Source organism: Callorhinchus milii, unplaced genomic scaffold (assembly GCF_018977255.1).
Source record: "Callorhinchus milii isolate IMCB2004 unplaced genomic scaffold, IMCB_Cmil_1.0 Scaffold50, whole genome shotgun sequence".
NCBI lineage: Eukaryota > Metazoa > Chordata > Chondrichthyes > Chimaeriformes > Callorhinchidae > Callorhinchus > Callorhinchus milii.
In genome coordinates this window covers 374,473-395,974 of record NW_024704791.1, presented here as the reverse complement: position 1 = coordinate 395,974, position 21,502 = coordinate 374,473, and the positions used below count along the sequence as shown (strand labels likewise).

Genomic DNA, 21,502 nt, shown 5'->3' with positions numbered 1-21,502 from the left:
ATGTCTATCCTTGGTTTGAGGTATGAGAATACTGTAGCTACTTTAATGACCACTTAAAGGTCACACACCACCAGTGTGTTCCAGTTTGTGACAGATGTCCCCACCTGCTTTTATTATTTCATATGTGGAATTCCAAAGGATTTATTGATTGCTACATTGATTGGTGGTATGTGTAAACAGCTCATCAGAAGCAACACAGTGCTATGTCTTACTGCAACCCTCATATCTTTGTTCTGTCTTCTGTACTTCCTGAGAAAACCTGGTTCATTGGAATTGTTTTCAAAACTACCCCCATTTTGTCAACTATTTTACCCACCTTGCAGATAGTTTTACAAACACCCAAGAGGAATTAGATCCGTTCTGTCAAAAAAAAACGCACAGAGCTATAACATACTAATCAAAATGTCCTACCAAGTTTGTTGGCACAACTATTTGTGTAATTTTCCTCAGGAAAAACAAACCCGGACATTTTGTGGTTCAACGACAATGCTTTCTGCTGGAAAATCTAAAGTAACTTTGCTGCTATGACAACATCTAATATAACACCTGGCAGCCGAGGTTAGCTCTGCCCATGGGATCTGTTGTAGCCACTTAAAAACACATTTGCTGCTGAATCAGGCTTGTGGTTTACATTTCCATCCATCTTGACCTCAACTACTAATGAGCATTGCCAATTATACGGACATCCATTAGAAGAACAGTAAACAGTTTAAGAGCTGGGACTCAATATTCACCAAGCAAACTTACTAAGTACTGTTTGAGCCAGTATATTAGAGCTGTGGCAAAAGGTAGCACTTTGCTGATTACACCTTGCGACTTCAAACGTTAAGTGGAACAAATCAACAATGCGAATGACTTGCTGAGTAAGTTAAACAGGTGGGAAGTGAATATACACCACAAAAAATGGACGGCATCAGGAAAGCAACAAGGAAAACCTGAAGCAGTGTCACTAGCAAAGCTGGCAAGTTGCTTTGTACTTTCGCTGGTCGGAGAATGAAAAAGCATTTCCTGAGTGAGATGAACTTCTACAGTGTTACCTGAAGCAGAAGCTATAGACTTGTTATTCTTATTTAACGTAACTCCAGCGTAGTTTATTTAACGTAGCGGCCCAGGTTTTTCAGTTCCATTGAGGTATTGAGTTATACATCATTAAAATGAATGGCTAATTCATGAAGGATAGTGCAGCAGCAACTTGCAGTTACATAGAGCCTTTCCTGCAGTGTAGGGTAACGTCTCAAAGCACTCTATCGAGACAAGGCTGGTAATGAAGTTTATCAGGTGCCTTTTACTAGACATGTCAGTAGTTTTGTCTTGAACTGAACAACTGGCATTACCAGCTTTATAGGAAGAGAGCAATTAGCCTTAAAACAAATGATAAAGCTTCCCATGTTTTCACAATTACTTTATCCTTCCTGGTCTTTCTCACTGTGCCCTGGGGATAGAGATAGAAGGGAAGGGAGGATGCCTGCTGACCTAGTCAATAAACCTCTGAACAGCACTGAAGTGGCCTCGTAACTCAATAAGCACACATTTTCCTCTCTAAAGTGCGCAGAACGATTTACACAGAACGCAAATAAATGGAATTGAATCATTATTTAGAACTGAGGCATATTTTTAAAGTTTCAAATATTTAACGATTAAAGGTTTTAACATGATTTCAATGTTCTTCTAAGAATCAATCTGCAAAAAAATAAAATAGTGCCACAGGGAAAACGACAAAGCAGTCAGTGCTGTTATATTTCATTAAATGGATGAGAATTAACATCATAACCTGATGACTTAAAATATAATTCAGATCAATTCATTCATTTTCTCAAAAGATTCGAACTGTCTTCTCCAAATGTCAATTCATATTTCCAGACTCATTTCATAGGAAAATGCAACTGTTTGGTTTTCAGTGTAATAATAATAATCCTTGCATTTGATATAGCGCTTTTCACGTCGGGAGGACGTCCCAAAGCGCTTCACAGAACACACTGTAAAGTGAATTGACTGTATATTTGTGGGCGAACGCGGCAGCCAATTGCACACAGCAATGTCCCACAAACAGTCGTGGATTGAAAATAACCAATTTATTATTGTTTTTGGAGGGATTATTATTAGGCTCTGTGTGGAGTAAGGAAACTTGCCCAAGGTTTCGCCCTCTGCCTGGAAATGAACTCAGGTCTCTCGCTTGCAAAGCGAGTGCTTTAACCACTGAGCTACAGGACTCCGACAATACAGGAACGTTCTACAATATACTTAACCGCCTTTAACCCTTAATTTCTTGCAGCAGCAGTGAAATCTGGATTCCCTTAACCAGCCTTTTTGTTGAACAAAAGGCTTTATCTTACACACCAGTGAGTGAGAACATGTAATGGTACAGTAATAATGCTGCATAGATGGTGTAAGTGTAATATGTAGTCTAAAAATATGTACACATTTGAAAATGACACATTCTGATTGTCTCCTCATTTTTGTATATACCATAATCATGTCTACACATTTGCACTCATGTATACCTCATACAACACCAACTTGCATTTATATAGATCCCTGAAGCGCTTACCTCTAGAGATGATTTATATACAAACCGTTTGGGGCCTCGAGATTCAAACTGTGAAACCCTGTCCCAACAAACTATTAAACCAGAAAAAGCACAGAGCAACAACACTGGCACAGACAACATTGTGAACACAATTTTTGAGTTTGAAGGCCAAACATGAGCTGGGACTGTGCATTGAATACACATTTTGTAATCTTCAACGTTGCACAATGATTTGTACCAAACTATTATCTGTCCCACTATCTTACCCTTACTTCCCTCTTCTGCAAATCATTCACTACAATGACACTATCACTTGTCAATCTACTCTCTGTGTGTCCTTGTTCTACTTTGGGGGCTTCTTTATTTTTTATGTTTGTTGTTTACACACATTATTGATCAACAGTCTGATCATCAACCCAATAATGTTTCCATCCTCTTCTCCCCTATCCCTACCATCAATGAATTTCCTGCACGTGGCATCATTAATGGAACTGAATCCCCTCATCGCAATCCTAAAATGTTTTTTAAAAANCAAAACTGCTGAAATGTGCTCTTAATCAATGGGTATCAAAAATTCAAGCAAGATTATAAAAACATAAAACAGACTGAACATTCAGTCTGACGTGTTATCAGCTCATGGTTGAACTGCAACTTAATACCATTTCACAATTTCCCTTTGCCAACAAAATATTTATCTAACTCCCTCTTAAATATTTCAATTGACCCACATCTGTAACCTTTTGGGGGGTAGTGATTCCACGTGTCCACAACCCTCTGTGTGACAAAGTGCTTTCTCATTCACTCCTAATTAGTTTAGCTTGAATTTTAATTTTAAGATGCTATCCTCTTATCTTGGATTCCCCTCCCAGAGGGCAAGGTTTCTCTCCAGCTACCTTGCCAAATCTCTTTATCATTTTAAACACCTCAATCAGATATAGATTTTTTTAAACGTTAAAATCCTCTCCTGCACTGCTCTCCTATTTCCTTCGGAGATTTGAACGTCCTGTCAGCTCAGAGACGGAATGTCCCGTCAGCTCTTTTCAACAAACAAGCAGACAAACAAGAGCGGAGTACAGGAAGCAGCTTAAAGCACAGTTCATGCGGGTGCAAGCGTATGTGTGTGTATGTTGGAGCTCCAGTTCACCTCCCCTCCCCCAGTGCTCCCCTTGCCACTCCCCATTCAGATCGCAAAACAAAAGGAGATAATACTATACACAGCACAGAAGCTCAGTGTGTAGGGCAAGTGGGGGGGGGGGGTGGTCTATTTGAAACACCTGCATGGTTTTTAGGATAAAACAAGGTGAAGCCCTCTTTAGCTTGTACCTAAGGCGGTTCTTTACGAACACCCTGTGGGCTTTCTTAATAATTACAATTACAATCTACTTAAAGCCCTAATTCACTGAAAAGTCCAGATGGTAATAGCTTTTATTACAGAGATGTTAGAGCTTCGACACTTCAATATTAACAATGGTAAAACATGCTTTACTTTTTCGGGCTGTCACAAGCGATTGAAAACGCTGTAAAACTTGCTGAGCTTGAAGCAAACATTTCAACCAATCAAATTCCCCAAGAGCCGTGTCCAAACACTGGCCCCGAGGGATGCCAGAGTTGCCTTATAACAAGACAAAGGCTGGAGAGATGGTGAAGTGCGTCACAATACAAACCAGGAGTCATTCTACAAGAATAGTCATTTAATTTCATCTTTAGACAATCGCGGGTGAAGTTGCTTTGTCCAAAGCCCTTAATTCTTGGGCAGTGAAGCCATGAAGTTCTGCTCACCAGGGCAGAAAGGTGAAAGAAAGCCTAATCAATGAAAGCAGGACGGTCTGCTCCAGTATTACTTTATAAGATCCCTCGAGGCAGGTCCAAAATACGGAGAGCGTGGCACCGTTTCCATAGCAACATCGCTCCCACGTTAAGTGAAACCAAAAGTTTTACAAAGCTTCACTAATGCAAATAGCTGTAAACTCTCTGACAGGTAACTGCAAACATCTCTCCTGTTCAGTTTAATCTTTCAAAAGCTCAGAGCATGAGATTTATAGCAGAAGGTCCTGTGGCTGCAGATGAGAAGAATGATGGCTGATCTGAAGACCTCTGAGCCTTGCTTAAACAGAGCAGCTCAATTTGGGGAGGTCACCTCACTATTCAAGTGATTTGTTGGTTAAACATGAAAAGGGATTTGAAATGCGCTCAAAAGACTTTGTGCTCTTTCTTACATGTGCAACAGTTTATATTTTTCTTAAACCGAAAGTGCTATTTTTTTTTGCTGGCAAATTTCTGACATTATGTTGGTTAAGAGGTGTTAAACCGCTATAACCTGTCCTTCTCTTCAACCGTTATAATCCTAACAATCTTTTGTCTTACGTCAAGAAAACAAGATGCAATGTGACGAAAAAATGACTTGAAAAATAGGAAGAAGTAATGTTTTTTTTTCCCCCCACCGTGTTGCAAATGTATCAGCCTTGTTTGTACGATTCAGCCCAGACTCACACAAGCAAGCAACGGGCAGGTACAAAGAGAGGAGGTAATAAAGCTTTTCTGATTTTATTTTAGGATTCCACATTGCAATTGCCCCTTCTCTCACCTTCAATCAGATACAACAATTATAAAGTGGTTCTAACTTGGGGATTTGCCAAAACTATCAAACTGCTTTAAAGATTTGTTGCTGTTCTGCTTCCCAACGTGTACAGCTGTCCCGTTAACTCCCTCAAATCAGTTAGTTTGCTTTGGCACCGAATCACAAGCATAAACTAACTGGTAAATATTGGATGGTGGGCTGGGTGAGCTTTCAGAAGAGAACCTCTCTGTCCGCTAGAAAAAGGGAATGTTAATGGAACCCAAGACAAATTTAAGCAAAACAATTTTTAACCCGTAATCAAAATCCTAGCTAATAACAAACAGACGGGGAAGCCAAATGTTGATAGAAATATGTGTGCAGGTGAGCACAGCGACACTCACCTGCTACCTAAATACAGCATGTGATGTCAAGTGTTTGCATAAGTGAAATTAAGCTCAGCATTAACAATGACTAAAAACAAACATCCACCCAGTTTTTCTTTGAGGTTATTGCACCTGGTGTAAATTGAACTGTTTGAAAAATAATATTCCTTTGGGAATTTTCTTATAATAATAATAATCCTTGCATTTGATATAGCTCCTTATCACGTCTTCAAAACGCTTCACAGGATATACTGTAAAGTGAATTGACTATATTTTGTGGGTGAAACGTGACAGCCAATTGCGCACAGCAGTGTCCCACAAACAGTTGTGGATTGAGTGGCTGAATTTTGTTTTTATTATTAGTTTTTGTTTTAAAGGGATTATTACGCCCAGAAAAGCCAATTGACTAACAACCGCGATCCTAAAGTTGCCTGACGCTTTGCCCAGCCCGGGAGTAGGTCCTCTCGCTTGCGAGACGAGTTCTGTAACCACAAAGCTACAGGACTCCACAAACACAATGTTTTTTGCAAAGAAAGCATTAAACAGTAAACAGATTATATCAAGGTCTAACGTTAGGTTTGAAGGCGAGTGTACGTACATGTCGATAGGGATCCGGAGTAATGTGGGAAGGAGCGGGGATACATCTGCCATAACCAGTAGCCTGGGCTCCAACAACTTCAGGATACACAGCCCAGTGTTGTATATTACAATAATACCTGGAAAGGATATCAAAACATTGTCATTAATAATTTCAGAGGAATTGTTCTTTCCATTTAGTTCCCAAATCTGGCCACACATTGTTCCCTAAACCAAAGCTGGCAAGTGACCCCTTCACCCCCGTCCCGTGTTAATTGCTGGAATCTGAGCACAAGTAAGAGGATGACTCCTAACAGTTTATTGCACCTTATAATAGGTTTTTAAGGAACTATTGCCAACAGCATTAAAAACTCTGAATATGTAAAAATGCCCCCTCCCACCCACCCGCACCCCCAATTAGTACAACCAGCCATAGCAGCTATAGCTCTGCACTGTCTGTCTGCACTTCTCTGGAAACAGCACCAGTAACATACTGGTACAGTCCTGACATAAATAACAGTCCGATCTGCAATCTTTGCACTCTACACCAGAATGCTGATTTTGAAATATTCAAGTATACAGTGCGGATTTCCAGGCATTTTCTGCAAAATATACATCAGAGGTTTTTACAGCCAGTAACTATCATAATTTAGTATTACAGCAACAACACAAACCATCTCGTAGCATAAAATACTCAATCATAGACTGAATCTTGTGGGTCATTGGAGAATTATGTGTTTGTTAAGCAAAAGGTCATCTTAAAGAGATACAAATATAGGCCAATGCTGTAAGAGTTCATTAGTTACTCTTAATTAATCCCAAAACCTTGCTGTTGTGAATTTCAGTACAAAAGCTGCACATTTCTAACATTTGTATTAATAATAGTAATAATAGAAATATTCCTTGCATTTGATATAGCGCCTTATCACGTCGCTGACACGTCTCAAAGTGCTTCACAGAATATACTGTAAGGTGAATTGACTTTATGTTTTGTGGGTGAAACAGTACTTTGAAAAACATTGTTTTTTTTAAAAAAAGATAAGAGTTGGGAAAGCGAATAGAAACTGAACCACAATTCTGCCGTTTAATTTTTCCTGACCAATTTCATTCAGCAGGACATGGTTTTAGTTTACAGCAGCACTTTTTTTGTTCATTTTGAAGACACCAAAATGTCTTGAAGAGACTCAAAACATTTGAAAACCACAAAACATGCAAATTATCCAATTTCTTGAAATCACAAACACATTGAACATACTGTGAGGTACTGTTGGGTTTACAGTAATCTGAACGATTTAGTTGTAAAATGCAAGTTTGTGGCATCTAAAAGCCATCAGGCTGAATTTGATCAACTGGAAAGTTTAAATGAAAAGTTAGTCCTTTCGAGAGGGAAGGGCAAAGATTAGTAAAAACAGCCTTTGGAGCTGATTTATTCAATTAAACTTTCTACTGATAACACAGTGCTGGATTCACAAGGTGAAACAGTTCTGTCGTGTCAACTAAAACCTAATAAATTGCAGCAGAAAAGAGTGAACAGGGAGCAAATGTCCCACAGTTCCTACAAAGAGCAGACACATAAACCAAGTGGCTCTATGTCCATTCTTCAAAATCTATTCACTTTCCCTTGGGTTGCTGTGAGTTGCAATAGCAGGCAATACAAAGGAACCTGGCCAATACCAAAATACTTCCATCAATAAGAGACAAATGATTGATAGAAAATGAAAAAAGTGGTCTTGCAGATTGATTCAGTGACTCATGTGAGGCAAGTCACAGCACAGTCTTCTTTTGTTAGCTAAAAACAAAAGCCTCTGGTTTAGAAACAAAATCTGAGCTATTCCTATCCTCATCAACAGGAACTTTCACTTATTTCTTTCTTCAGCTTGTAAGAACTATAAAGACAATCTTGGATTATCCCTCAAAATAGGTCTGGGGACAGATCAGGTAGGAGTCAGCATATGCGGAGGACAAGTTTGCAGGGCTGTGGGGAGAGAGTGGGGGAGTGGGGTTGATCAGGGCTATGGGGAGAGCAGGGGGAGTGGGGTTGATTTGGAAGGTCTTTTCAGAGCCGGTACAGACACGATGGGCCGAATGGCCTCCTCTTGTGCTGCATTAATTCTATGATTCTATGATATCACAAGGAGGAGGTTCCTAAGTGGTGTATAATTTCAAAAGAACCTATGGAGGTTTGCAATATAGCAATTAAAGATCTCGGAAGTTGTCCTGGCCACTCCATTTCTTAAGACTTAGTTGAAACTGTCCCCCTCTTCCGCTGGCTTCCAAAATGAGAGGAAGGAACCGCCGGGGATTATAACTCAAAGGAAAAATAAAATCAATTAGAATCTGTCTGAGCTGGCAGCCTGGCCTAGAGTGTTTGACGCTGCCGGAGTTAACTGTTGTGCCTCAACCACCGAGTGTCAACAAATGTTTCTACAGCAACGGATTCTCCGCACAACATCCCTTTCAGCCGTGTCAATGAAGGCACCCACACTGATAGAATCAGAAATCAGCAACTCAAACGCAGCGGTTTTAATAAAAACAATTTAAAATGCAGAAAAGTGTTGGAATGTTTTTCAATATTTGAAAACTTTGCAAAGGTTCCCTTGCTGGTCAAGTAATTTTTGAAAAATATATAATAGTGATTTAAAGTGGCTTTGATTAACATTTCAATAAATTAAAGTGCAAAATACTTCACAATGTCAGACATGGTACATGTTGGTCACATGTCTTATCAGCACAGCTGCAAAGCTGTGTATACACAAATATAGAATAGAATATAGAATAGAATATATAATGTAGATATAAAATAATATATGATATATATAATATATATAAAAAATACTATATAATATAATATATAACATATAATATAAAATATATTATATATCATGTACAGCACATGGACACCAAGCTGCCAAAAGAGGTTTGACTAATTTGATTGACCAACTGACCCAAAGAGCTTTGAGATATTTCAGAAATGTGACCGTACTAAGCTCTGGACCGCTAAATACTACAAACATGTTCACAGGTCAAGAAGCCAACTTCACACAGCTGTAGGGTTAAAGGCGCACTCAAAACCAAATGTTAGTCATTGCACTGGCAATGTAGTTTGTCAGTAAAATAAAAAACTAAGTGGATATCCTCTCAAAGTAGCTCTGGAGCTTCCCTCCTCCCTCGTGACACATCACTGTAGTATTTTGCAAAGAACTTGGGAAACACCTATTTGTTTTTTTAACTCTCCTCTGCCCCCCCATCCCCCGCCCCGTGATGTGAATATTTGGTGCCTCAATTGTGATAGATTGGTAAGTGAACTGTAAATTAGATTTTCAGTTGAATAGGGTGTAGCTTAGGTTTAATATCAGATTTCGCCCACAAAATATACAGTCCATTCACTTTACAGTATATTCTGTGAAGCGCTTTGAGACGTCTCGAAGACATGATAAGGTGCTACATCAATTGAAAGGATTATTACTATTATATTAGACCTACTGCATAATTATCATATTAGCTGTAGTTCTAGAGGACTTTAATTAAGTTCCTTTGAAATCATGTTGCGTAAAAGTCGTACGTCACTGTCTAGGAGGAGGAGAGTATCGGGGTGTTAAAGAAAATAGCAGCAGTCTGCCAGATTAAAAAAAAATCTTTTTGCAATCGGTAATGAAGTGGATCTTTGGGACTCGTCGTAAATTGCTGTAGAAAAGGTTACAAAGGGCCACCAGGGCTCGTTTTATTGTTTCATCATTAGTTATGGGCTATGAATAATGCAGGTTAAATCAGACGTCATAGTATAGTCAGTGCATGCTACAGTGTACAAGACATCTGGGGCCCTGATAAATAGATGAGAACCAGGTCAATTACAGCATTATACAATACCTAACAATCTTCTCCACGGTAGCTGCAAAAACCCGAGCTGCTCTAAATTCACTCGATTGTTCTCTTACGCCTCTTAGTGGCTGGTGCGACTCGCTCAGATGATAGCTGGCTCACTAACTTGCTAAAACAAATAATTTGTCCTTCTAATGATTATCCATCTGTCACCAGAGAAATACGAAATGTGGACACAGTGAATGCTGTTGAAGTCCCTCTTGTTTATTGTCACTCCTCCATTATGAGGTGAACATCATTGGTTGACCAAGGTTCACATTTCTCGTAGAGAAAGCCTCAATGTCCTGAATTCACTGAGCGTAGAAATATTCTCCCTCATTCAACCATGTGCTATTAAACCTCGACACCATCTGCATGAAAGCCACCACCTGCTCCGAGCAGATGAATTATACAGGTACAGAGCCAAGTTAGTGGCCTGATGTGAAGGAAAACATTGCGAGTCATGGCTTGAAATTTAGTGGAAGCTTCAAACACATTTGCTGTGTACATCAGTACCTGGGCACCTTGATTTAGAGGGAAAATGTGTCTGGCATCAGTTCACTTCCCTTATAGTGCAATTTTGGTGTAATAACAATAACAATAACGTCCTAAAAGAAAAACCTTATGAAAAAAAAACTGAAACTGTTTGTTCCAGCTGCAGTAGCCTCTTATATTGCAAACCAAAAAACAACTGCCTGAAATTCCTCGTTTGGATGGCAGGGAGGGAGGGAGCAGACGGTTTAACATCTCATCTAAAGGACGGCACATCTGGCAATGTAACACTTCCCTAGCATTGCATCAGAGAGTCAGGGCTTTGAGCTCGTAGCCGAGGCTAACACAAATTATGAGACGAAACAGCAATGGATGGTACAGCTATAGGAATAACGTTTAGCACTCATTATCTTCCATGTTTAAAATTTCAACTGTTCACCCCAAACTAGTGTTATTTCTAGAACCGATTAATCTGCCCTGCGAAACAATTCCTTAATGTTGGGGCCCAGTGAGTGCTAAATACGGAGACTTTAGAAACTTCACATAAATTTAAATACATGTTTTAAAGTCGTGACAAAGGTAACACAAACATCAAAAAAGTTACACTTTGGTGACAGTTCAGAGAATGACCTCCATCGTTTAATTCTCGGAACTTAGGACAGAACCTAAGTTCTAACTGGTACCAAAAGTTTCCTTCAGTGGACCAGTGAGAAAATAATAGATCTGGTGGCTAAGGTGGAAACGCCACGAGACAAAAGGTATATTATGGTTTATTTCATCTAAGTTGGATTATTTAAATTAAATGGCTGCTGCATTTCACCCACAAAATACACAGTTCATCCACTTTACAATATATTCTGTGAAGCACTTTTGAGACGTCGCAATGACGTGATAAGACGGGCGCTATATCAAATGCAAGGATTATTATTACTTATTTATATTACTTCATGTTTACCCATCTGGCTCAGTTTTTTTTTATCAGTGTAAATAATATGGTTTCCAAGAGATCCCGTCAATTCCTTTCAGCATTGGGTTTGTTTATCTTACCATCGAGAATGATGAAGTCCCACACAGCCAGGACTGAATCCCAGCAAGGCAAGGATGTAAAGAGTGTCAGAAACCAAGTGGTTATAAACAGCAATGGTGCCACCTCCAAATGTTCCTGCCGGGATTAAAACCAAAGCACGGAATTAAAACAATTGTGCAACACCATAAGGCATGATTCAAATATTAAGTACTTTTCTTCCCCGATCGTACTGTTCCAACTTGTAGTTGGATATTTCAAAACAGTGCGTGGGGAGTGGAGTCAGTGGCAACCTAAATGACCTAGAAGTCAGCCGTTTTGGCTTCCCACGCTGATGTTTTGAGGGATTTTTTTTGGATAAGTGAATATCAGGATCCTCACAAAGCTTCTATGCAGAGAACTACAAATCTACCCAATTTTTCTGAAAGACCAAGTACCAAATAATTCTCAGTCAGAGCCCAGACAAACTGCTACAGCAAAAACAACTCACATTTATACAGAGCCCTGCACAAAATATAGCATTTCTGAACTACTGTACTAGAATTGATCACGGTTTTTCTTTATCAATTACCCCCCTGGTGTGACAATATAACTACTGACAGAACAATTGGCTGCAACCAACTTGCATTTTGCAGCTTATCAAAATATCCCCCCGGTTTATCCACAAAGGGCCAATCCCAATTAGTGCAGGTACTCGGCTCTTTACTGTACTTCAAAAAAGTTCTTTAGAGAAAGGATCAAAAAGACTAGTTTTACTCTTAAAATGTTACCATGTGCTGCCAGAGTTTAGGCATACGATGCTTGAGCAGTTGTTGAAAGATCTTGGCGTGCCTCTGAATTCTGTGGAAACAAACCGTTATAGTGTCACAAACATGTTTTAGCCTGTTACAGCAGGTCTTGAAAAGGTTTATAAAAATGTAGATGTTTAATTTTTATGAAAATATTTTGCCCAAAAAACACACAGTCGCTACACTTTACAGTATATGCTGTGAAGCGCTTTGAGACGTCTCAAAGGCGTGATAAAGGCGCTGGGTCAAATGCAAGGATTATTATTAGAAAAAGGCACGAGAAAAGAATATTCAATAACTTTGGCCACTCTGGGCACCAGTTCTTGACAGGAGCTGCTACTGACTGGAGATGGTGATGAACAATATCAGGAATCTTGTCATGGACAGCAGAGGTGCGTCTCTCTGATCCAGCGCCCTCCACATGGGAAATGTCTCGGAGAGCTTCACAGAGACAGGGTGGGACGCCGAGCAAGGGTGGTAGATAAATGGAATTAATAAAGTCTTTTATTTGCCATTATTCATGTGCCATAAACACCTAATCACTTGCTACACTTTTTACCCAAAAGCTTCAATAATTCATCATCTCATTTTACACATATTGAATAACGGTTGGCAAAAATCAAGTTTTATTTTATTGCAGAAATAATACTATGAACCATTAAAAGCATCAAGCATTTGTTTTTACTTAGGACAAACTTGCGAGAAGGATAAAAAGAAAATTAAAAGACGATTTAGTGGCTTCACTCATTAATAATGAAACTTTGTTGTAAATATCAAGCATAAGAATCACAAAACTAACGTGAAAAGTTGTATTTCTTGGTACAGATTAGTGTTTTTAGAAAGTTTCACAAATTGATTCAAAAACAACAAGATTACATTTGTATAGTGCCTTTCGCGTCGGGAGGATGTGATACTTTTAATGGTTCATAGTATTATTTTCTGCAATAAAACAAAACTTGATTTTTGCCAACCGTTATTCCATGTGTAAAATGAGATGATGAATTACCGAAGCTTTTGAGTAAGAAGTGTAGCAAGTGATTCTGTCGAAGGATAAATACACCAGCACCTTGGAAAGTCATCAGCGGTAGCAAGATTCTATTGTCAAGTTCTTGATAGGAGCTACAATTTATTTGCGATCGTGTTGATGAAGAGTATCAAGTTAATCCTGTGATGGACAGCAGAGGTGCCCTGATCTGTCCCACAAGGCATTAGATGGAAGTGTACTTTCACTGTGCTTTTAAATTTTATTCCTGAAGTAACTGAACTTCAGCGCCACATCGCCACGAGAGAGGGAGAGAAAGCACAGAAGGGCATTGAAATCAGCCACACTGACACTTACGTATCCAGAGAGTGTTCATAAAATCCAGCAAGATACTTCGGCTTCTCCAGCAGGACCACCAGAGCCCAAAAAGCATCCTCTTCTGGCATGTTGATTAGCAGCATGGCAGCTATGTAGGACATCCCTGGCCAAAGAAAGTATTTTATAAAACAACAAAGGATTTTTAAAAAAAATGCACAGAACTGTCACATGCTGTAGAGCTAAAAATCATTCACACAAAATCAAATCCACATGCGCGAAGTTCCAGGTTCACCAGAGATCAGCAGATCAAAAATTGAGTATATTCTTGGGTTACATTTTTGCTATGTTTTTGCCGTAATTCTTCCAATGAAAGGATCTCTATGAATCATGACGATCTCACAGTGAGTGGAACACTATGAGGAAGTTTATTGGGATGAGGTCCCATTGTCAGCCTGGCTCCATAATCCACATTATCCGAAGAGAAATACCAAGCTGGACAGCCCTGAGTGTTCTGGAGTTACAATGAGAATGTTATATTTTTAACAAAATCACTTGGCCCCTTCTCCTCTATCATTTAAAATTAACGTATTACCTTTGAACAGAATGAATGAATTGGTATTTAAATGTTGGGTGACTCCTTCACCTTCCAGCGGATCAGAAAAATGCCCTAAGTGGTATTACTGTAATAATGTCTCCTGTTGTTAGACACTTCTCTTGGTGGAGGTGTTAGTTACCCAATTTTTCATCTGATCAATTTGAATAGAAAATGAGGCATAATTTAGTCAGAAAGTTAAGAATGATATTATCTGGATTGATAGGAAATTAGAGCACCTTAAGTTTGTCGAAGCATTGAATGTCCAGATTTCAAATATCAAAAGAAGCTGCTAATCCTATTGAAACACACGAGAGCTCTGAATCTTCGGTCTATCCAGACACAGAAGCCAACAACAAAACTGTCAAAAGAAACACAAAACCCTTTCCAAAGGGCAGGGTATTGTAAAACACTGCAGTGTCAGTGGATTTTGATTAGAGTCAGCAGGAGATGGTCTAACCCTCCAGTACTGATCAGCTATTCCTTACCTTATGATAATAATAATCCTTGCATTTGTTTTTGCGACATCTCAAAGCGCTTCGGAGAATACACCATAAAGTGAATACACTGTATATTTTATCCAAAGGCTTTTTAATAGATTAGAATTATTTATCATTGGAGAATATAAAGTGAAAGTCATTATTTACATGACAGGAATGAGAATTTGTTTACTTTACGGAATTCTGCAACGTTCTCCCACAAATGAACAGTCGAAAGGCACGTCCTCCCACTTGGGGAATGACAGGAATAGAGTCACAAAGTAAAGCATGATGAAAAAATAAACTCACAATGAAGATCGTATAACCCTTTTCATCTCATTCTTGGAGATATTTAACCTGTTAATGATCTGTCGATTGGCTTTTAAGTGCTTTAAGTGCAGTATTGATGCAGGTCTGATAGCTGGAACGCTAGCGCCCCCTTCTGGTGTTACTACCCACACACACACACACACACACACACACTATCCTACAGTTTAAAAGAAAGCTTTGAGCAAACAGTACACTTTCAATGTTCCCTGTATTAAAATAGCAAACTTTTCTTAGGTGTATGATTTGACATTCTCAAATTATAAATAATTCAAATTTATTGTGCAGCGTGAACACAAAAAACCGATAAAATCTTGGAACGAGCAGCATTTGATGAGAAATATGAATTGATATACTCAGTGAAAGAAATAAGGCCATTATTTTTCTCTTTTGTTTTCTCTTTCTCTCTCTCTCTCTATTACTTTCTCCCCCTCCATCCTCTCCCTCCCAAATACATTTCCTTTATTTGCAACATAAAATAATAGTTGAAGGGAAAATAAGGCGAAATTAAATATATAATTTCACGTTCAAGTTAAGTTGCTCTAAATTATTCTTTGACCTACCTTGGCAGTAGCCGATTTGGGGATTGTGCTTGGCATATGCTGACAGGATCCTGAAAAGCTTTGCTTGTCCCTCTTTAGCTTCAGGATTTTCACCCATCAGAGAGCAGTGAGTGGGAAAGGATCTTTCTATACAAAGGAGCATATAAAGAACACACCTTGTTATGTTTAATATCAGATACACTGATTAATAAATCACTCTTTACCCATTCTAAACTTTTGAAAAAAAAACTGAAACGAGAAAGTAAGATTTTACTTTATAAAAACAATGAGTCGTTAAATAACTGCTTTAAAAGACCGAAGCAAGGTCATCTACCTGCAACGTTAACTCACGTTCCCCTCTCCGTAAATGCTGCCTGACCCGCTGAGTGATCCCAGCTACTTCTGTTTTTTATTTCAGATTTCCAGCATCTGCAGTATTTTGCCTTTTATTGAATTTCAGTTATTAGGATTAAGGATAAATGGTTCTCACTAAAGCAAAGCCAAGCTGTGATTGACATGCTCAAACTGAGCACGTCAAAATATCTGAGACTGTAGCTTCAGACATTACAGTATAAATAGGTCAACTCTTTTCCCCAAATTTCACTATCTATCATGGTCACAGACATAAGTCTACAATCTAGGTGCCAGTGGCGTTCAATGTATGAGTCAATATTGATCCAAGTAGCAGCATAACCCTCTTAACGCGATATTTACATAATTTGGTGACACTAAATCCTAACTAATGGGTAAAATAACTCCTACAGCTTCCACAAACTGCCAGATTGTTGCACTAAATTATCTAAACCACTCACTGCTAACTCAGCATTCACAGCCCTGGTCCAGGTCTATGATACATCACTCTAAGAATGATTGCATTATCATACGCCTCTGAATTTTCCAGCACAACGCCAAAACCTATCACATGGTCAGATGAAAGAATTTATTTTTTACAATTCAACTGCTTACCAACATCCAGAACAATCTGTCTCAAGACGTCAATGTGAACCTTTGGGTTTTGGTCAGACTCCAGATTCTGTAGATGGAGTTGAACTCTGCTTTGTGTTTTCCCTCTCTGATAGTCAGCATTACACAGAGCAGAAATAGCCTGACGGACTCCATACCCGTTCACACCGAGATCATCCAGCTGATTGCGAATCTCGTACACATAGTCCTGAGAGAAAGAAGAAAGAGTTGGCCAACATGCCTCCAGTGAATAACAAACCATACTACACATATAAATATCAGAACATTTACATTTGTATTTGCTTCTACGGCTGCTGGTGACAAAGAAATAACAAACATATGAAAACTGTTTGAACCAATAGATTACTCAAATTCAGATATGGAATATGAGGTTTGAAGTTAGACTCAATGGTCCACTGCTTAAGAAACTCTCCTTGGTGGATATGCTGGGAAGAAAGGGAGATCCGAACAGTATTATTGTAATACCTTGTGGCACCACATCCTGATTTGTTTCTTCTGATTTCGCACTGGTTGTATTCTTTAACCCATTTGATCTCATCCTTCCAGAATACCCACCCTATCCTCTTCCCATCACAGCATCAAGCTGTTCTTTAATGAGTTCTGGTCTCAACCACCCTACCTGGTAACCTATTCAAGAACCCAGTTTGTTCTGATCTGAGAGGGTCCTCAAAGGGCTAATGTATCCTTAACCTGCCTCACATTGGGGCGCACTTTTACACATCGTTACACTGCAATGTGTTTAGCTTTCATCTTGATTTGTCACCTTTAATTATTTTATTTGGACACATTAAAAAAAATCATATTTTTATTTAAAAATGTATATTTTAGAGAATAAGCCCAATACCATTCTCATACCTGATAAGTCATGGCATTGGTTTCTTTACACAGGTCACTGCCCAGTAAACATTTCCACACAAAGCAGCGCAGTTGGAGAGGGACACCTTCTTCCAGGAGAACACGAATCTGCACAGGGTCCAATAAACAAAAAAATTTAAACACACTAGATAGGTTTGGAGAGTAAGCTTTGGGTTTTCAGTGGAGTTGGTGAACACAGAGTATTTAATTACATTTCCAAAACCCATTTGCAATGCTACCCCTCTACCGACGTTCCTAAACACCCTAAAAACATACGACATTGACTAAGCTCTACACAAGATCTTTCAACCTCTTGTTTGATTGCTTGGAGTCTACGACTTCATTGGCTGAGTACTTTAAGATGTTCTTTTAAGGCATTATATAAAAGAAAGCTATGGTCGACAGAGTTTTTGTGATGCTTTAGTTACCTTATTTGTGCAAGATGTACTAGCTTCATCCCAGTTGCAAAGTAGTTCTTTCCATGCTTCTATTTTTGAAGCACTTATCCTTGGGTAACTGTTGACAAGACACAAACATTTAAATTTGGGATAGATAATACAATAAGAGCCCAATCAATGATAAGGTATGTCCTTTGGGGTAAAATATTTGGGATTAGGAAAATAAAAGTAAAGATAAAGAAGATAAAGAGAATGGTGACCTCTAAGTCACTTAGTCTTTTACTGCTTTTACAGGTTAGTATAATTGAGTGTCAAAGGTGTGAACAGATACTCTGGAAACAAAGATATTGGAAACATGGAAACAGAATCTGTCATTATTCAATAAATCAGCAGATCAGGTTTGACAGACTGAATGACCGACTGTTTCAATAACAGATTTTTAATGGATAAAAACTGCAAGCATACTGGAGTGCAACTTGAGTGCAAACAGATACCCAGAAGGTCAGATTTCCATTGAAAAATAAACCTAAAAAAAATATATGAACTGTCTCTTTCCCATCTCATGTTGCCTTCTCCTTATAACACTTGTCACGACATAGACTTGCAACGATCAACAAGAGACCAAAACCGAATGTGAATGTCACCTTTTTTTTCTTGGAACCATTTTAAATCAGCTCCAGAACAACAGGTCACAATGGGGGGGGTGGGGGCGGCTGTTGAAGGAAACACCATCTCTGGGGTTCAGTCTCGCAGGTAACTGTTGTACTTGTCAGAAATAATGAAGCTCAATCGAGAGACACTTCTGTCTCTTGTTGTGTTGCCTGTAATGGGTGGCCCGGATTTGTGAACAGAATAAAAACAATCATAGTGGGTCCAACACTTCAACACAGCAATATTAATAATAATAATCCTGGCAATTGACACAGAGCCTGATAACGTCTTCGAAACATCTCAAAGCGCTTCACAGGACACACTGTAAAGTGCGGTGACCGTGTATTTTGGGGGCGAAAAAAATCTTGCTGACCCCCGTCCTGAACTTTGTCTGTCACTTGATGAAACAACTCGAGTTCTTACTCTGGACCAAGTGACTAGAGCGGCCGGGGACACTCAGCAGGTCAGGCAGCATCCACGGAGAAAGGAAAGTGAGTCAACCTTTGGGGTCCACGACCCTTGAGGTCACTTTCCTCTCTCCATAGATGCTGCCTGACCTGCTGAGTGTTCCCAGCCGCTTGCGGTGGTTGTTTCAGATTCCCAGCCTCTGCCAGCCGGTATTTGGGGGGGTTCATTTCGGGCTGGAGCCCCTCCGGTCTGGCAACCCGTCTTGTTACTGTGTAACAGTAACTTCCACCGCGCCTTCAGCTCCCCTCTCGACTCTCTACCCCCTCCTCACTCCCTCCCTTTCCTCCCCTCCCCTCACCCTGACCATTTCCCCCCTCCTCACTCCCTCCCTTCCCTCCCTCCCCTCACCCTGACCATTAACCCCCTGCTCGGTCCCGACCCAACTGTCCAGCGCCTTGGGACGTCCTCCCGACGTGAAAGGCGCTCTATAAATGCAATCTTGTTGTTGTTGTTGTTGTAACTTGCCTGTAGTCGTGGCTGCGATGCTCCTGTTTCCACCTGTCAGAAGATCTGCGAAACACAGCGAAGCCGAACTGGTCGAAACCCAGGAAACAGTGTGGCCGGGAATGGCTGGACCTGCTCATTGGTTTGGGTGTTTTTGTGTGGGTTTTAATTACAAACCTCCCCCCCCCCCACACCCAGACCCTGGTGATAGACTGACTGAGAGTTGTTGGTGTTGTGGTGGTGGTGGTGTGGGTGGAGGTTGATTTAAATCCTATAATCAAACCTTCTTCCCGAGTGAGAGCGCCCACAGGAACCAACTCCTGACGATGGCAAATCGGTCGTTGCTGAACTGACGCCAAACAGCGACTCAAAGGGCAAATTCGAATCTGCCGCCACTCGGACCTCCCACGTTCCTCCTCTTCCTCTTCCTCTCCTCCTGTCGTCTCCTCTTCTCCTCCTCTCCCCCCTTCCTCTCCTCCCTCCTCTCCTCCCTCCTCCAGCCGCTGGCGGTGTGATTGACTGCTCCTCTCCTGCCCGATCAGACCTGCCCTGATCGCCCAGTGCCTTGTGTCACAGACAGAGGGAGGGAGGGAGAGAGAGGGAGGAAGGGAAGGAGGGAGAGAGAGGGAGGGATGGATGGAGAGGGAGGGAGGGAAGAAGGGAGAGGGAGGGAAGAAGGGAGAGGGAGGGATGGAGAGGGAGGGAGGGATGGAGAGGGAGGAAGGGAGGGAGAGAGAGGGAGGGAGGGAAGAAGGGAGAGGGAGGGAAGAAGGGAGAGGGAGGGATGGAGAGGGAGGAAGGGAGGGAGAGGAGGAGGGAGGGAGGGATGGAGAGGCAGCGAGGGATGGAGAGGGAGGAAGGGATGGAGAGGGAGGGAGGGAAGGAGGGAGAGGGAGGGAGGGAAGGAGGGAGAGGGAGGGAGGGAAGGAGGGAGAGGGAGGGAGGGAAGGAGGGAGAGGGAGGGAGGGAAGGAGGGAGAGGGAGGGAGGGGAAGGAGGGAGAGGGAGGGATGGAGAGGGAGGAAGGGATGGAGAGGGAGGAAGGGATGGAGAGGGAGGGAGGGAAGGAGGGAGAGGGAGGGAGGGAAGGAGGGAGAGGGAGGGATGGAGAGGGAGGAAGGGGATGGAGAGGGAGGGAGAGGGAGGGAGAGGGAGGGAAGGAGGGAGAGGGAGGGAGGGAAGGAGGGAGAGGGAAGGAGGGAGAGGGATCCTCGGCTCTCGGTTGGTTACAGTTGGAGACTTCTTGCACTGACGCACAGAGCCGCGCGGACCGCAGACGGGCGATGAAACTGCATTCAAACCTCCGCGGTCCCGGTCCCGGTCCCGGTCCTCACAGCAGTGCCGGGGGGGGGGGGGGGGGGTGGGGGGGCACTGACATTCCCTGTCACGGGGCAGTTCAGGAGATCATTCAGAAATCCGGGATTCCGAGCATCACACAGTGAAGCTGTGAGAGTGAGAGGTCGCGCCCCGGACGGACGGTTTGGGCTGAAATGGCACTTTATATACTATTATAAACGTAATAATACGTATAATAAAAATTATAAAATTCTCATTCATTATCATCACATCCCGAGACATAACGAGAGCGACGTCACTCACTCACTTCTCTCCGGGGGTTTGGGTGTCTCTCATAACTACACATCCAGTGTTTGGGGTTTGGCACCGAGACCCCCCCCTCCCCCCCCTCATCCCCCCCTCCTCCTCTACCCACCTCCCACCTCCACCCCCCCCTCCCCTCCTACCTCCCCACCCCCCATCCTTCCCTCCCACCCCCCTCCCCACCCCTCCCTCCTACCTCCCCACCCCCCATCCTCCCCTCCCCCCCCCCCTCCCCACCCCCCATCCTCCCCTCCCACCCCCCCTCCCACAAACAGTTGTAGATTGAAAATGACCAATTTATTATTGTTTTGGAGGGATTATTATTAGGCTCTGTGTGGAGCTCTAACCACTGAGCTACAGGACTCCAAACTAGTTTGCAGGGCTGTGGGGAGAGCGCGGGGTGAGGGGGGGGGGGGGGGGGGAATGTGGTTGATTTGGAAGCTCTTTTCAAACAGCGGCGCAGACACGATGGGCCGAATGGCCTCCAACTGTGCCACGTGATTCTACGATTCTATGATTGACATCATTGTCATCATCAGTTCAGTCCTTCGGTGTTGGCGCCTCTCCGCCGCACTGTGGCTCTGCTGCGCTGTGGCTCCGCGGCGCTGTGGCTCTGCGGCGCTGTGGCTCTGCGGCGCTGTGGCTCAGCGGCACTGCGC

General features: G+C 41.6%; 1 protein-coding gene across 1 annotated transcript in view; it reads right to left on the bottom strand.

The window, feature by feature from the left end:
• The window catches only part of LOC121851532 (carabin-like), a gene marked incomplete at its 3' end in the record, with an annotated part of 46,291 nt that extends 26,616 nt beyond the window's left edge, over positions 1–19,675 (bottom strand). The window contains exons 1-10 of the mRNA XM_042345460.1: positions 19,529–19,675; positions 19,267–19,311; positions 17,713–17,800; positions 17,285–17,392; positions 16,412–16,616; positions 15,467–15,592; positions 13,545–13,668; positions 12,188–12,257; positions 11,441–11,555; positions 6,066–6,183 (exon numbers count right to left, since the gene is read on the bottom strand). Of these exons, the coding sequence (XP_042201394.1) occupies positions 6,066–6,183; positions 11,441–11,555; positions 12,188–12,257; positions 13,545–13,668; positions 15,467–15,592; positions 16,412–16,616; positions 17,285–17,296 (770 nt within the window). The remainder of the gene's footprint in view (positions 1–6,065; positions 6,184–11,440; positions 11,556–12,187; positions 12,258–13,544; positions 13,669–15,466; positions 15,593–16,411; positions 16,617–17,284; positions 17,393–17,712; positions 17,801–19,266; positions 19,312–19,528) is intronic.
• Positions 19,676–21,502: the final 1,827 nt, after the last annotated feature.